The sequence below is a fragment of the Camelus ferus genome, chromosome 12 (genome assembly GCF_009834535.1).
Source record: "Camelus ferus isolate YT-003-E chromosome 12, BCGSAC_Cfer_1.0, whole genome shotgun sequence".
Taxonomy (NCBI): Eukaryota; Metazoa; Chordata; class Mammalia; order Artiodactyla; family Camelidae; genus Camelus; species Camelus ferus.
In genome coordinates, this window is record NC_045707.1 from 41,563,164 (window position 1) to 41,580,006 (window position 16,843).

Consider the following 16,843-nt stretch of genomic DNA (forward strand, 5'->3'; position numbering starts at 1 on the left):
CAGACATAGGTAGAGAATTCTGGTCAGTAGTAAGGCACCAAAACACCACATGATAAGATTGGCACACACAACGTCAAGTCTCCACAGGGCTGGGAGCAACTTAGGGGCACGTACAGGGTCCCTCCAGTTCATCTTTATGGGCCCAGTTCCTGATGCACTGACTGCCAGGGTGGATGCTCACTGAATGTATGTTTGTTTCATACAAAGGTTAAAAGACCACTGTGAGCCAAGTCTGTCCACACTCAAGTTGCTTCCACACACATTGACTGAGCACCTGCCTGCTCTATTCTAAGCACTGGACACAGAAATGAATAAAAGACAGTCTCTGATCTCAGGCAGCTCTTGAAAGGCTGCACCTGATTCAACACAGCATCTCTAGTCAAAAACCAAAGGCCATCTCTGCCTTTAGAAAAACTGAGTCATGGTTCATGCAACTCAGGAAACATTTAGGAAAGAGCAAAACAAAGTTAAGCAAATGGAAGGTCTACTTTAAAAAGGAAATGATTTATAGGAAATCAAGTTTTTAGATTCCAAAGTCTTAGAATAGAAATAATCTACTTGAGTGCAAATTCTCCAGCGCTGGAGATTATAAATTTCCAAATAGGCAGCTTTACTTCTTATCTAATATTATTATTTTTGGGGGAGAGGGGGTAATTAGGTTTATTTATTTATTTTTAGAGGAGGTGCTAGGGATTGAACCCAGGACCTTGTGTATGCTAAGCATGCACTCTACCACTTGAGCTATATTCCCCTCCTCTAATACTATTAAAAGCTAACAATCATTCTTTTGTAAGGTTTAGCTGAGTCATCTAATATGGGAACCATAAGTAAAAATCTTAAATTGGTAGCTGTTATATCTTTAAAACACCCCCAAGTCCAACTTACCTATGTCTTTGGCCCTTGAAGCCAAAGGTCGCCTCCACTGTGTGACAAATTTGTAAGCGTCGAGTCGAATTTCAATTATATTATTCAGTAAGGCCAGAAGTGGTGCTAGGGGAAAAGCTGCCACAAAGATAGTTGTGAATCCAAACTGAAGAACTAAAGAACAAAAAAAGGAAAAAGAACAAAGAGGGTCAGTTTTCCATTACTATTTTCAAAAGGATAATAATCTGAGTGTGTTTTCACCCATATTTTTCCTCAAAAGCACAGGGAACATATCTTCCTGAAAGATGGCCAGGACATTTGAAAATGAGGTACTCCCTGAGCCTGGAGGCAGTGGCATCCTCTCATAAAGGGAAGCAGGGCTCCTTGGAGAAATGTTTGATTCCAGAGCTATGGCAGGGAAAAGAAGATTAGCCTGAAATATGTTGTGGTGCCAGAAAGTTAGGAAGTGCTTGAAAAATGACGGGGACACATCAAGAGGACTCAGGACAAATGGGAAGGAGCTCTTGCTGGCCAAAGCTGCAACAGTTTGTACAACCACATCATGTTATTATTGGATTGCCACTCAAAGACTAACTATTCAGGTCCATACTGGTATAAGGCCTTATTCCAGAAAGTAACAAAACAATGACTAACACATACACCATTTTCTGTGTAACAGGCACTATTCTAATTACTTCATGTATTTTAACTCAGTTTTCACAACAACCCTATTATGTGGGTACTATTATTATCCTTATTTTTTAGGTGAGGAAACAGGCACAAAGAAGTCAAACACCTTGTCCAACACACATAATTAAGAAGCAGTTCTAACATGGATGACATGGTTCCAGAGTCCAAGTTCATTTACCTGACCTCTGTGATACTGCCCCCTCCAGGATGTCCCCATCTTGGTCACATTCATACTCAGTGCCTATGCTAAGTGGCTCTTCACCACCAATACACATAGGCATTGCCCTCAGTGTTTCCCTTGGTTCCATTTTAATCCTGACTTCCCTCTTTCCTTGGGGGAGTCCATCCACTCTCATGACTTCATTATCTCTCTGATGAGGATTCTCAGTTCTTTCTTTTTAACCCTGACTCTTCTCAGGGAATTTCTGGTTGTCTGCTGTTATGCTACAGAAGCAGCACTTTCCAAACCAATGTCTCAGTGTCATCCTTAAACTTGCTCCTCCTTTCACATCCCTCTTCCTTACCTCCCCTTGGAGCTATCATGCATAGAAACCAGGTGTTAACTAGCTCCGCCTTGAGAACCATTAGCTTCCAAGTCCCAACATTTAATTACCCTTCAAAAATGTCTCTTATTTCCCCATCCTCTCCCCTCTCCACAAATCAGACTCTGATTTTCTAACTGGCTTCTCTGCCTCAGACTTTGCTGTCAGTGTTTGTGGGTTAAAGCCTATCACCTTCTTACTGAAAATGTTTCAGTAGGTTCTCATTGCCTGAAGACTAACATTCAAGGGCCTTCCAAGCCTCATGTCCAAACATACCTCATGCCCCAGAGAGGTTTCCCAAACAATCCTCTACTCTGGTCACATTACATTTCGAGTTTTATGGAGTTATGTCATATACTTAGTGTTTCTGTTCATACTCTAGTAAAATTCTATTCTCCTTTCAAGGGTAAGCTCAAATGTGCCCTCTTCTGGAGTCTTCTATAATTGTAGTTAATTAATGCTTCCTCTGTAGCTCCCAAAACTCTGCTTACCATCATAGAACTTACTTTGTCCTGATTTTATGGCTCTTTGCCTGTATAGTATCAGGTTTTACATTCAAGTCTTTGATCCATTTTGAGTTAATTTTTGTTAAGTGGTGTAAGATAGGGGTGGTCCAATTTCATTTTTCTGCACCTTTTTTTTCCAGTTTTTTTCAGCGCCATTTGTTGAAGAAACTAGCCTTTCCCCACTGGGTATTCTTGGCTGTCTTGTTAAAAAATAGTTGACTGCATATGCAGCAGGGAGGGGGAGGCAGTACTTCTGGGCTCTGTGTTCTGTTCCAATGGTCTATGTGTCTAATTTTATGCCAGGACCATACTGTTTTTCTATTACTCTAGCTTTGTAGTATAGCTTGAAATCAGGAAGTGTTATACTTCCAGCTTTGTTCTTTCTCCTCAGGATTACTTTGTCTACTTGGGGTCTTTGTGGTCCTGTATATTTTAGGATTGTTCTATTTCTGTGAAGAATGCCATTGTGATGGAGATTATATTGAATCTATAGATGAATTTGGGTAGTACAGATGTTTTAACAGTATTCTTCCAATCCATGAACACGAGATATTTTTCCATTTGTTTGTGTCTTCTTCAGTTTCTTTTAGTAAAGTCTTGTAGTTTTTGTTGCACAGATGTTTCACTTCCTTGCTTAAATTTACTCCCTAGGTATTTTATTGTTTTTGATGCTATTGTTAATGGGGTATTTTAGTTTCTTTTTCAGATATTTCATTGTTAGTGTATAGAAATGCAACTGATTTCTTTATGTTGATTTTGTATCCTGCATTTTGATTAGTTCCAACAGTTTTTTGGTTGAGTCTTTGGGATTTTTGTATACAAAATCATATCATCTGCAAAGAGTGACAGTTTTACTTCTTCCTTTCTGATTTGGATGCCTTTTATTTCTTTGTCTTACTTACTCTAGCTGGGATGCCAGTACTATATTGAATTAGAGTGTTGAGAGTGGGCATCCTTGTCTTGGTCCTGATCTTAGAAGAAAAGTTTTCAATTTTCTCCATTGAGTATAATGTTAACTGGGAGTTTGCTTTATGTGAACTTTATTATGTTGAGGTATGTTTGTTCTGTACCCAATCTGTCAAGGATTTTTATCATGAAAGGATGTTGAACTTTGCAAATGCTTTTCCTGGATTTACTGAGATAATCATATAATTTTCATACTTCATTCTGTTAATGTGATATATTTTTAAACTTAACGTTGAACCAGTTTTGCACCCCAGGGATAAACCCCACTTCGTTGTAGTGTACAAATGTTTTAGTGCATTCTTGGATTTGGTCTGCTAGTATTTTGAGAATTTTTGCATCTATATTCATCTTTTCTGGTAGTTTTGACTGTTTATGTTTCACTTTTATCAGAGTTGTGTATTTTTATATGATATGATTAGCATCTTTTCATTTCAGCTTGAAGGATTTCCTTCAGCATTTTTTGCAAAGTAGGTCTAGTGCGGGGGAATTCCCTCAGGTTTTGTTTATCTGGGAAAGCCTTAATTTCTCCTTCAGAATGAAGGATAACTTTGCCAGATAATGTATTCTCGGCTGGCAATTTTTATCTCCCAGCACTTAGAATAAATCATTCTACTCTCTCCTGGACTGCAGGATTTCTGCTGAGAAATCCACTGACAGCCTAATGGGGATTCCTTTGTAGGTTACTTTTTTTTTTCCCCTGGCTGTCTTTAAGATTCATTATAATATGTGACAGTTTCATTATAAATTATAAAGTGTCTTGGAGAAGGTCTTTTTGCATTGAGATAGTAGGGTGTTCTTGTAGCTTTGTAGACTTGTATGTCCCATGTCTTCCCCAGGCTTGGGAAGTTCTCAGTCTTTTTTAAAATGAACTCTTCCCACTTCTTCCTTTCTTCTGGTACACCAATTATTCTTAGATTTGTCTTTCTGATTGAATCTGATAGCCTTCATAGGGTTTCTTCACTTTTTAAGCATCTAAGTTCTGTCTTCTTCTGACTGAATTATGTCTAAATTCCTATCCTCCAAGTCATTTATTCTTTCTTCCAGGTGGTCTGTCCTGTTACCTATGCTCTCTGCTGCATTCTTCATTTTATTTATTGAATTCTTCAGCTCCAGAAATTGTTTGGTTCTCTTTTATAATTTCAATCTCTTTGGTAAAGAACTCCTTCTGTTCATTAATTTTATTCCTGAGTTCAATGAATTGCCTTTCTGTGTTTTCTTGTAGATCAACTGAATTTCTTCATAACAGCTATTTTGAATTCTTTATCAGTTAGATCATAATATTTTATGCCTTTGAATTGGGTTGTTGAATTATCATTTTCTTTTTGTAACACCCTATTTCCTTGATTTTTCAGTGTTTGACCATATGCATTTTTGCTTTCACACTTGAAGTAGCAAATACTTTCCCCAGTTAAGAATTTGTTTACTTTGTTTCCTTTGATAGGCTGTACACCTGGTAATTTTTACTGTAAGCTAGACATGTAGACTCTAGATCAAGGGTCAGCAAAATACAGCCTAAAGGCCAAATTTGGCCACCTATCTGCTTCTTTTCTTTTTTCACCTACCTGTGAGCTGAAGAATGGTTTTTATATTTTAAGTAGTTATATAAATACTTGTACAACCATTGAAAATATATCCTCAATCTTGTCTCTTGGGCCCCAAAGCCTAAATTATTTACTATCTAGCCCTTTAAGGACAAGTTTATTGATCTCTGCTCTTAGAGATATTCTTTTCTACCAGAAAAGGTTCCTCATGCTGCTCTTACGCAGCTAAAGAAGATGACTACTTCAATCCGGTCATGAGTTAAGTCTGGCTGGTGCTGGGGTACAGTTTTCTTAAAGCTCAGCCCACCTCTTTGGCTGTGACTGAGAACACAGTGGGTCTTTATCTCAGCCCTGAAAGACCACCAGAGGCTCAGTTCTGACTGTGGGAGGCTTTACAGTTAGTTCCTTAGCCTCCTGCCCATCACACCTTCAAAATATTACATAATTAGAGATAAAGAAGGGCTTTCAATAAAGGTAAAAATTTCAAATCAACAGTAAACTAGAATAATCCTAAACTGTTTGCACTTAACAACACAACTTCAAAATACACAAAGAAAAGGCTGACAGAACTAGAAGGAGAATAAGTCCACAATCATACCTGGGAATTTTAACACCCTTTTCTTAGTAACTACTCGATGAAACAGACAAAGTTTAATTAAGAACATATAAGATTTGAACAACAGAATTAAACAGCCTTGCCTAATTGACACAACATAGAATATTACATTCAACAATTGCAGAATATACTTGAAGCACTTACCAAAACAGACAATATGTAGGGGCATAAAGTGAATCTCGACATATATAAAATGACTGAAACACAGAGATATCCTTTGACCACAGTGGGATTAACTTAGAAATCAATGTCAGAGGGATAACCAGAAAGTCTCCAAATGTCTTGATAGTAAACAACACATTTCTAAAAATAAAGGCAGAAAACAAACTAAAATGGTAATTAGAAAATGCCTTGATAATGAAAATATAACATATCAAAACTTATAGGATACAGCAGCTATAAAGCATTATTCACTGAGAGAATTACAGCTCTAAATGCCTAAGTTAGAAAACGAAAAGTTGAAAATCAATGATTTAAGTTTCCACCTGAAGATTTTTGAAAAAGAAGGGAAAATAAGGCAGGCAATAGAAGAAGTAGTGAATGAAAAGATTAATAGACCTCTAGCCAGACTGTTAAAGAAAAAAAAAGAGAAAAGTACAAGCTATGAAATTATAAATGAAAAGGAAGAGATCTTACAAACATTAAAAGTTAGAACAGGATATTATAAACAATTTTCTCCCACTAAATTTGAAAAGTTGGATGAAATAGACAAGTTTACTGAAAAACACAACTAAAACAGACTATTGAAATGGTCACTTGAAGATGCAGAAAATCTGAATAGTCGTATCTATTAGATAAATTAAACCTATAATTAATAACCTTCCTATGAAAGAAATCTCAGGTCTACCTGATAATGACTCATATCCAGAATATGTAACTTCTGTAAATCACTAAAAACAAAGAAACAAAACACAGTTATGGCTTGAATGGGAACTCACAAAAGAGGATACCCAAATGACCAGAAGCATAAGAAAAGGTCCTCAGCATTGTTAGTTGCCAGGTTATTCCAAATTAAAACCACACACTCCTACATATGAACCAGCACGGCCAAAGTTTAAAAAGACTGACAGTAACAAGTTTTAGTGAGTCTGTGAAACAACTGAAGCTTTTATACTGCTAGTGGGAGTTTTGTAAACTGTCTGCAGGTGTCTACTGATGATCCATAAATGCGTACATCATGATGGCCACTCCACTGGAAACTCCACTCCTAAATACATACCAACTCCAGAAATATGTACAGATGTTAACCAGAACACATGCACAAAACGGTTCATAGCAATGTGAGAACCCAAACCTAGAAACAACTCCGGTGTCTATCACCAGGAGAATGGCTAGATGAATGGTGGTGAATCCCTGTTTCCAGGAGTCTAGATCTGCAAACTCACAAAATAGTTCACCCAGTGGCACACTGATGCCTGTGCTTCCACAGGTAAATTTGCCTCTTTTTGACTCAAGCTCAACAGAGGTTTTGATTCTCATTAAAACGCGACCATCTAGGGCATTAATCCTTAGCAGTGCTCAGAAGTACATTCATGATATGGAAGAGGGAGGAGGGATTGGTGCGGGGAGGAGAGAAAGAGGGAAAGTATCTGAAGTGGAAATCAAGAAAGCCACATGTGACTAAAGGAAAGATGGGGGTGGGTATCAGAGACAGACTCGCCTATTTCATGATTTTGCTTCAGGTACACATTCTAGAAATACTCTACAGAAATGAAAATGAAATTCTGTTAACCTGTAGCAACATGGAAGAATCTTAGAAATACGATACTGAATGAAAGAAGCCAGTTACAAAAGAAAATGTCAGGTTCAATTCCATTTATACAGAGATTTAAAAAGGCAAAATTAATCAACGGTGTTAGAAGTCAAGACGGCGGCTAGGGAGGGGTTATAACTGGGAGAGGGGACGAGGGAGCCTTCTTTGATACTGAAAATATCCTATTTCTTGATATAACTCACAGGATGACAAACTTTTTCTGTAAAGAGCCGGCTGTATATTTCAGGCTTTGCAGGCCATACAGTCCTTGTCACAACCACCCAGCTCTGCTGTTGCAGAGCAAAGGCAACTACAGATAATATATAAATAAACAGGCGGTGCTGGGAATGGGCCCAATAGAACATTATTTACAAAGCCAGGCCGTGGACTGGCTTTTGCCTGAGGGCAGTAGTTTGCCAACCCCTCACCTACATAGATTGGTTACATTTGTGTATAAAAATTTGTGAAAATTCATTGATCTGTACACTTGATTTATGTACTTTTCTCACTATATATTCTACTTCAATAACTATATTTTAAAACATAGAACAGAGCAGAAAAGTCATTAAGAAAATTTTAAAAACCCAACAAGAACAGAAGTAAGCTGTTAAGATTCACTAGTTTGCTTGTGATGCTTCTGGGATTTGCTTCTTGCTGCAAAGATACTGTAGTATTTGGAGCACTACTAGTCCTGACCACATAAAAGCTTCTGTTCAAGCACTGTATATACCAACATTATTGTTCATTTCCTTTTTTATGGGAGAAGAGTCCATTAAGAGACCTCTAAGTGGTTAGTCCTCTTAATGAATTCCCTTTATTAAGTTTTATTATTAATGCCCAAATTGATTTCTTCTCCAAGTTATATCTTTCTGCCGTTCTATAATTGAAACTCTAAAAACATCAGAAGATACACAGGACTTGAGTGATCTAAGAAACATTAAGCATCCATTCTACTACTTCTTTAATTTTCAGATTTGCCCAGAAAGAACTGCTTCTTTCAGAAGTAATACATCTTACCCTTCCCTACCCCTGCTTCCACCCCAATGTTACAGAGCTTAAAACATAATTAGAAAAAAAAGAAAACCTATCCACACTCAGTATATCTGCTAAGGGATTTCATTAAGCTTTTCTCCCCTGGAAGATAAGAAGAATAGAAAAACAATAATAATGACATGGATAGCATGATATCAAGTACATACTATGAGCCAGGCATTGGTCTAAGCCCTTTCCATGTATTAACTCGTTAAATCCACACAAAGACACTATGAAGTGGTTACTCATTTTATCCCCAGTATAGAGAGGAGGAGAGTGAGACAGAGATTAAACGTCAGTGCCCAGGGTTTAATAGTTAATAAGTGAAGAGCTGGGATTTGAACTCAGGTAGTCAGTTTCTAAAGCCCATGCTCTCAAATACCTGCTGAAATAAATAGCGTGGGTTTGATTATAGAGAAATTACATTCCTTAAATGGAAATGCAGCATAGCTTATGCACTCCTAGCTTCCTGCCACCCCCTCCAAGAGAAATGACTGTCCCTACTGCACCCCTGCTGCCTCACACTGCGGCAACCTATGACGCTTCACTCACCTGCTCTTTGTACCTCTGACTTCCCCCCACTGTACTCCTTGAAGGTTGGGCCTGTGCCCGATTCCTTCGTGTTTCTCCAGTGCCAAACATAACATCTGCCTGGTCATAACATGGCTCAAAAGATACCAGCTGATTGAGTGAGTCAATCACACCATGAGTGATCGCTCCTTTTTCTTTGGTTCACCAAGTTTTACAACTCATTTTTTTTTTCTGGTGATTTATTGTAAGGGACAGGACACGACGTCATGAAGAATTTGTAGTAACTTGGACTATCTCTATCAGTCGAGCTTCTTAAAGCAAGATACTCCTTCCTCTGTGTTTAGTTCAAGAATCCCCCTCACCCTGCTGGCCTTGACGGTAATGGGCTTATGTCTAGTTAAACGTAGTTAATGATCTAGAATTTACATTTATAGTTAATAGGATAAAATAGGGTGTTTTCATACTCATTTCTAAGTATTCATCGAAGAGTCCGTAGGCGTTCATCGGCTGAAGGTTGTAGTCCTTCTCCCACTGTGGGAAACTGACTTTCCTCTCAGGCCCGTGTTCCTGTCGTACTTTCCTTCTCGTCCACCAGTTCTGAATTAACCTGCACAGCAAGATCGATTTATTTAAAAACGTATATATGACTGTTCATAAGGCTTAAGTAATAAGAGAGAGGAGAGTTAGAATATAGAACTATAGTTGAAAAAATTTTAGGATAGGCTGCCAAGAAATTGAAGCCTTGGATTAGGGAGGAAATAATGGAGACGACACTTCGAGCATCTGTCCTTGCAGTTGAACAGAATGACGGATGGACTTAGCTTCATCATTCATGAAACCGTCTCCTGTTCAGTGCTACCTAGGAGGGCTGGATAGAGGGCTGAGAATATGGTTAAACTGATGCCCCAGTCTGGCAACAGCCAGACCTCTAAGTAGAAGATGACTAGGCCTGGCTGGCTTAATTTAGGACCCATGAGCAGTCTTGCCCTGACCTGAATACTCAGACTGGAGGGACCGAGAAGATCTGAAAACCCTCAAAATGCCTCCTCTCTTGGCACCGGAAGCCTGCAGTCCCACAACTGGACTTGCTTGCTTTTGGCTTGAGCTTGACAGAGGCTCTGATTCCCAGTAAAATGCATCTCCCACTAGTGAGGGTAGTGCATGAATCCTTATTAGTGTTCAGGAGTGCATCTTATGATATGGAATAGGGTTGAAGAAATGGGCAGGGGACTCAGGTCTGTGCTGGAAAAAGTTGAGGGGCATCTGAGAGCAGCAATGCCAAAATGAAAGCGAATGCGAAATAAAGGAAGTAAGAGGACAGGTATCAAAGACAAATCCTGCCTACTTCACAATTTTGCCCTATGTCCACATTATTAGAAGGTAAATATAGTTCCCTTGATGTCTATGACATTTTGAGAAGTTATGGCTTATACTTTATAATATAATGCTCCTAATTTAAAAATGTTATGCTTTATTTTTGAAAAGTTTCCTAGAAAACATCAGACACTTGGAGTAAGTTTTCAAAAAATAAATCTAAGATGAGAAAATTATAGGCATTGGTTCTGACAGGGAGCTGAGAGATGACTTTTCAAAGTGAACCAAGTTCTAGCTGACTGTTCCAGCTAAGTGGTCCTCCCTGCAACCTGAGTTCTCTATGGAGACGCTGCGCTGATATGGAAACCTGTACGTGTAGAGTTAAAGCGGAAATGGAAGTGTTGCTGATCCCTTTAAAACGTAACTGACCAGAAGAGAGCAAACGCAGCTGAATTCAAGGTTATCCTTACAAAGGTGATAAAAGGTTTTTGCCCATTGCCAGCAACACAGACTGTGACTAGGTGATATTTTTACTGGTTAAGATACACTGACTTAGAAATTCTCTAGTTTCTTTTTTGAATTTTTTTGGGGTGGGGGGGGTCTCCTTTCCATAAGTTCCTTTTCTGTTAAGTCTGAATTTAGAGTAGTTTAAACAAAAATTACCATTTCTGATTTATCATAGGGGTTAGGGAGGAGAGATCTGGTTAATGTGTTGTCATCATTTAAAGCAGTTTGGAAGCAGATATTCAGTGTTTAGGGGCCCACAGAGACTTCTGAAAAAATATTTACTTTTGTTCATGCAACTTGTGCTAAACCTTCCAAAAGAGCCAAAGTTTATTATTTTCATGACTCGTTTTTGATTACCTAAGCCTGGAGACTTAGTTCCAGGTATCCGCACAGGCTTACCTGCTGAGTCTGCATTGCTTATCTACTTGCACACCTAGAAAAGCCAGCAAGATGTGCTGCCTCTCAGGTAGAGATATCTAAGGTACTTACGGGTAGCCCAGTTCCATGAAATTATTCCAGGTCTGCTTTAGCACCATTATAATCCCCATTTGCATACAGAGATCAATAAGGCATCCACTAGGGTGGCACTGTGAGGCAAGCAAACAGAAATTCAAGAATCAGTGGACAGGAAGAAAGGCTGTCTGGTTTCTAATCTGCACAAAGTTACCCTAAGGCTGTTTAACGCAAGTCTGTGGGAAACAAGGGATGACGGGAGAATACAGACCTCTTCTAGTCTCCACCTGTTTATCAGCCTCAAGTAGGCACCTGGGTGTCCTGTAAATCTTCAACACACACAGAGAAACAAACCATTAGCATCCTGTGGCCTTCAATGACCATTACATTCAGATTAGCACATCCTCCAGCAAAAATTACTGGTACAGCAAGTAACGGGTCTGCGGAAATTAGGAAAACTCTCCAGAGCTGGCATTCGGGCAGCTTCTGGAATTCTCTGGGGACCATTCTGTCTGGCTGCTGACCACTTCTCGCTGCCTGCTGTGACTTTTAACATGTTTTCTGCTGAATATCCAGTGCCTGTTGTATAAGCAGCAGGCTGGATTTCATGGGATCTCTCTGGATATTAGTAATGCTTTTTTTTTTAATCTTTAAACTAAACTCTTTGACTAGAATTCCATGTGGAAGTAGCCAGACTCATCCACTTCCCCAAAACCCAATATTTAGCCCTTCCCTGGTTCTCATCTGCTGAGACACACTTCCTGGTGTAATGCAGTTCACAGGGCATGGCCTTTCCACATCCTCGTAACTACCAGGCTCAGAAGTTACCCAAGCTTCTTTGGCATCCCACGTCAGCCCCCGTTCCTGTCTGGAAGTCCTTCCCTCTTCTGTGAATCCGCCATCCTCCCCCTGAGGCCATCTGCTCCTGTAGGTATGAGATCTGGGGCCCTGATTCAGGTATAGATGGAGCCCATGAGTTTTAAATCCATCCTTCATGTGGGCAAACTACCTCCTTCCATTTACCTCAGCAAGCAAAGGCACAAGGTGCTTTGATGGGGACCATTCCCTGGAGTGGGAATGGGGACGGGAAAGGAGGCTGCTCTTCTCTTTTTACACTTTGTACAAAATCACCCTGAAGGCGGGCTCCTCTGTCACCCCTGGTTGGTGACCTCTGTCCCTGGCCTGGGGAGGTGCGGAGAAACTGGGTTCTTACCTTCCGAGGAAGAATGCAATGTAAAACGTGGAGCTGTTCAGATTGACAAACTGAAAAAGAAACATTTTCAGGGTGAAGCTGTTCTCCCACTCGGACTCTGTGCGAGGCTGTTCTGTGGACACAAGGGGGGCAGAGTTTGAGAGGCTGCATCTGAGCCCCTTGGCTCCCTCCGTCTGGCTCCCCAGACACATAGGGTGGGAGCAGAGGTGTCCACAGAAGACTGCAGGAGACCCCAGCCTGCCTACAGGTGGTGTGCAATGCAAAGGACCATCCACAAGATCCTCTGGCTAACAGACCATCCCCAACAACAGTTTGGTGGGAAGTGGCTCCTGACTTGTCTGAGAGGAGGGATACCCAGGGTGTCCCGCTGTAACCGGATGCCCAGAGAGCCTGGCGTAGACACAGCCCGGCCAAAGGGGCCCCATTCCCAGCCCTGGCTCCCTGCAGCAGCCTTTTCTTTTGCTCTTAGTTTCCACTTGTGGGTCGGGGCCTGTGTGGGGGCAGGTCCCCTCCTAGCTTCCAAAAGTCCTATGGTCTCGACTTCTACTTCTGGTATGATGTGAGGGGTTACTGGGCAAGAGGGAGTCAGGCCCCTGTCTCAGAATATGGAGAGCATCTGAGCCCCGTCACCTTCATCCACTGTCACTTTCCTTCTCAAGGACAAATACTGAGGAGATGACCACACTTGAGAGCTTTTACTGTATATTAGCATCTGTGTCTTATAATTTCCAGTCAGGTGCCAGTTCTCATCTCCACATAGTTCAGCTTCTATACAGCAAATGCTCTTTGGACGTTGAGATACAAACCAAAAATACAGAGCAGTCCTCCAACCTGAAATCTCATGTCTAATGCACTTATTTTTTCCCCAGGAGCTGCATCCTCACCTCAGACAATGCCATAGAAAATGCATTTAATGCAATAGCACTTTCTCTGTTTCCACATCCCCTGAGCTTCTAATGGCTCATTTACTATTTCACCCCATCAATTCCTTTTCCACGAGTTACAACTCAAAACTGCTTCCTGGGAACATATCTGAGAAGGGAGGGGAGAAAGAGAATTGGACTTAAAATAGTTTAAATGTCAACTTCAGAACAAAACTGTACTGCTGTTGAGGGAAGAAATGACAAAGAATTCTTCTAGGTTTTTGGCGTTATTTCACTTCTGCTACTGAACTCTTGGTTACGCAAGAAGGTCTCCTAGGTCATCAGCCAGCCGGGTGGGTTCCCAGGTGTCCCAGTCACAGATCGACCAGGACTGTATCACCAGCATCTTTTCCAGCCTGGATCAAGATGCCCCTGGACACAATCTACCAATGGGCAATTACCTCTTCTGTGGACATAAACTTCTGTCTTTTGGGGCAAAGAGTGGTGATGATGGAAGATTTCAATGACATAAGAGGAGATACACTAAGTGCCTGCCTCTGTATCTGGCACATAGAAGGGCTCAATAAATGGCATCCTTTATTATAAATAAGAACACTTTTGTGATTTTTTTTCCCTTTTGGACAAGCTACATATGGGAATGCACTAACAGGTTTTGTGTGGGAGTGTAATTTTCTCAAACTGCGTAGAGTAAAATGACAAACATCTCATTAATAAAACTGGGACAATTTATCTTGAAAATGCAATCAAGGTACAGCTTATAGCTGGCTACTAGATTGTTCTGATGCTCTACGGAGTCAGAGTGGCGTTCTTAGGGGTGACCTGTCCAGATGCACGTTATTTTACAAATGGCAGTGATGGCTAGTGGTGAAGGACTCCTCAAAGCAAATAATCTGTGATTTCATATGCCATGAAAACTTGCTATGTTTTTAGTTACATAAAAATTGTAGGCAAAGGCAAATGAACACTTCTCTAAATGATTATAAGTACTCCATACTCATGTATTTTTGTGATGTTATATTTTTTGTGCACTAAGAGCAAACCTACTGGAAATTATATTAGCTCATGAAAGATAATGTTTGTGACAGGTGTTAAAGTTTTAGGTAGGAAAGATTCTCCCAATTCCTAGATTTGTTTAAAATGTCCCCTTGAGGGCAAAGAACTCATCATTGTATGCAATTCAAAATAAAGGGAATATTTCTTTTCAGCAGTGTTTCACAAATGAATGTCTGAGAAGGTATTTTTCAGACCACAATACTGTACTGTGAAATAAACAGGGTTCTACTTACCTAAATTTGTCAGAAGCAGCGCAACTTTTTCATAGAGCTGTAAAGTAAATTTAATACATTTAACAAACTGTAGATGTTCTAAAATCTATAATTATCAAGGAAATAGATAATTCAATCTGAATGAAAATAATTTAATTAACCATCAACAATGAAACAACAGCTCAAACAATGAAAACACTGTCAACAATTGTGTCCTTTAAGGGCAGGAAAGGAATGTACAAGGTCCCATTTTACTATTTTGAAAATCTCTCACTTGTTTTAGGGTGAATAATTCTGTGAAAACAGGCCCGCTGCCACCAATTATCAGCCTGCTAAGCGGTGCTGGGTAAGTCACAACATTCCTGGGCCTCAGCATCCTCAATGTAAAATCTCTAAGACTTTGCTTCTGATGGTAAGAGCCTGCAATTCTATTGTTTCCATGGGCTGCTGTATGTCCTAGATTTTACCATTCATAGACACTGAAATGATCAAATATTATTAGGAACTGCCAAACTTATGGTACTCTGCTTTTCCAGATGCATCCCTAACTCACCCAGTCACCTGGTAAATGGAGGGTCCTAATAGGACAGAAGGGGGGTGTGTCCACGTGCCTGTGTGTGTGTAAGTGCAGGGAGTACAGTAAAGGCACACGCAGCTCTAGGAGGTACCCTAGGGACGGTATAAATAAGAAGAGCAAGCGCTTTCTCTGTAATGAAAGATGATAAATGAAAGAAAAAAGAAAACTACTCAAATGGATTTCAACAATATGAAAATTAAGATCACATTTAGACTAAAGTAGCAAAACTGCACTGGTTAGAACTCCCCTGTGCTGGAACTACAGCTCTACCAGCCGGCAAGCTGTAGGTCATGGGCATGTTACCTCATTTCTTTAGACCATCGTCTTCTTTATATGTGGTTAAGAATGGGTATTGGACACATTCATCTTAAGATCCTTCCTAACGTTTTAATTTCCTTACCCTAGATTTCTGCTAACTACAGAAACAGTCAAAATACTCAGATTGTATGACTCAACTTTCAGCAAGGACTATGGTTTGTTACATTAAGATAAAATTCACATGGCCATTGTAACAAATTTTGTATACAGAAACTTCAGACAGAGTCCAATGTTAATTAAAAGAGATTAAAAGTAAACACACATCATCAAATCCAGAAAATAGGCATTTCTTATAGATCTGCACCTTCAGTTAGGATTGGACAGATATAGCAAAAAGTCAGAAACAGGATATGATCGATAATAATTATTTAAAAGAGGTTTTAATGAACACAAATACCAATCAAGATCTCGATATTTTTATATTCAATTAATGTAAAAATATTCATGATTAATGTCCAAATAATTTTTTCTTGCAAGACCAGTATGGAAAAAAATTTAAGTATTAAAACAACTTATATAGCTATAAAAAAAATCTATATTATTGGGTCATGAAAATATTTCAAATTGAGTAATTTCAGCAGTCAGTAGATTTTAGTTTAGTTCTGAATTGGTCAAAGCTATGTTATAGTCATTAGTCTGTCATTTGTCCTTTATTCAATATTTGCTTTTTAAGGACTTAAAATTTTTAAAAAATACATTCTGATGAAAATCTTTCCAAACTACATACCTGGTTGTCTCCATAATGGAACCTGAAAAGCTTCAGGGCATGAGACAGAAATGGAAAGGTATGTGCTGGAGAGGGATGTCCTCAGAGATGGCTAAGGAGGGTAAGGCAATTGGTCCTTGCACAAAAGAGTCCTAAATGATGATGGTTTTAGAGTCCTTATGTATGCTTTTTGTTTTCGTTTCTTCCCCTTGCTATGGCTTGTCATTTCCTGACCTTGTCAGTCTTCTTGCCTTAGTAACCACTTGTTATTCTAGTTTGATGTTGCTGAGAAATCAGAACACCAAAGATGCTCACACTGTATTAAAATAAAATAAAATAAAATAAACCTTAAGGGCATTTGTAAGGATGATACATGTAAGCTTTAGTGTGTGGACTCTACGTCATCCATTTTGGTGACCCAGAAATCCTTTGTTAAAGAAAACATGTAAAATGCCTACCTGTCTAGCTCCCAGCACAGCTGGTGCTCTGTGGTATCCCTAATTATATATTCTTTCACCTCCCTCTTCTCTCTCTTCATTTTTAGTTTATTTTCTCTTTTCTTGGC

At 39.5% G+C, this 16,843-nt stretch overlaps 1 protein-coding gene across 1 annotated transcript in view; it reads right to left on the bottom strand.

Moving 5' to 3' along the window:
- The window catches only part of ANO4 (anoctamin 4), a 309,704-nt gene that overhangs the window by 26,914 nt on the left and 265,947 nt on the right, over positions 1 to 16,843 (bottom strand). Inside the window, exons 18-23 of the mRNA XM_032493545.1 lie at positions 14,699 to 14,735; positions 12,529 to 12,640; positions 11,587 to 11,644; positions 11,352 to 11,449; positions 9,506 to 9,648; positions 886 to 1,038 (exon numbers count right to left, since the gene is read on the bottom strand). Coding sequence (XP_032349436.1) covers positions 886 to 1,038; positions 9,506 to 9,648; positions 11,352 to 11,449; positions 11,587 to 11,644; positions 12,529 to 12,640; positions 14,699 to 14,735 — 601 coding nt within the window. The remainder of the gene's footprint in view (positions 1 to 885; positions 1,039 to 9,505; positions 9,649 to 11,351; positions 11,450 to 11,586; positions 11,645 to 12,528; positions 12,641 to 14,698; positions 14,736 to 16,843) is intronic.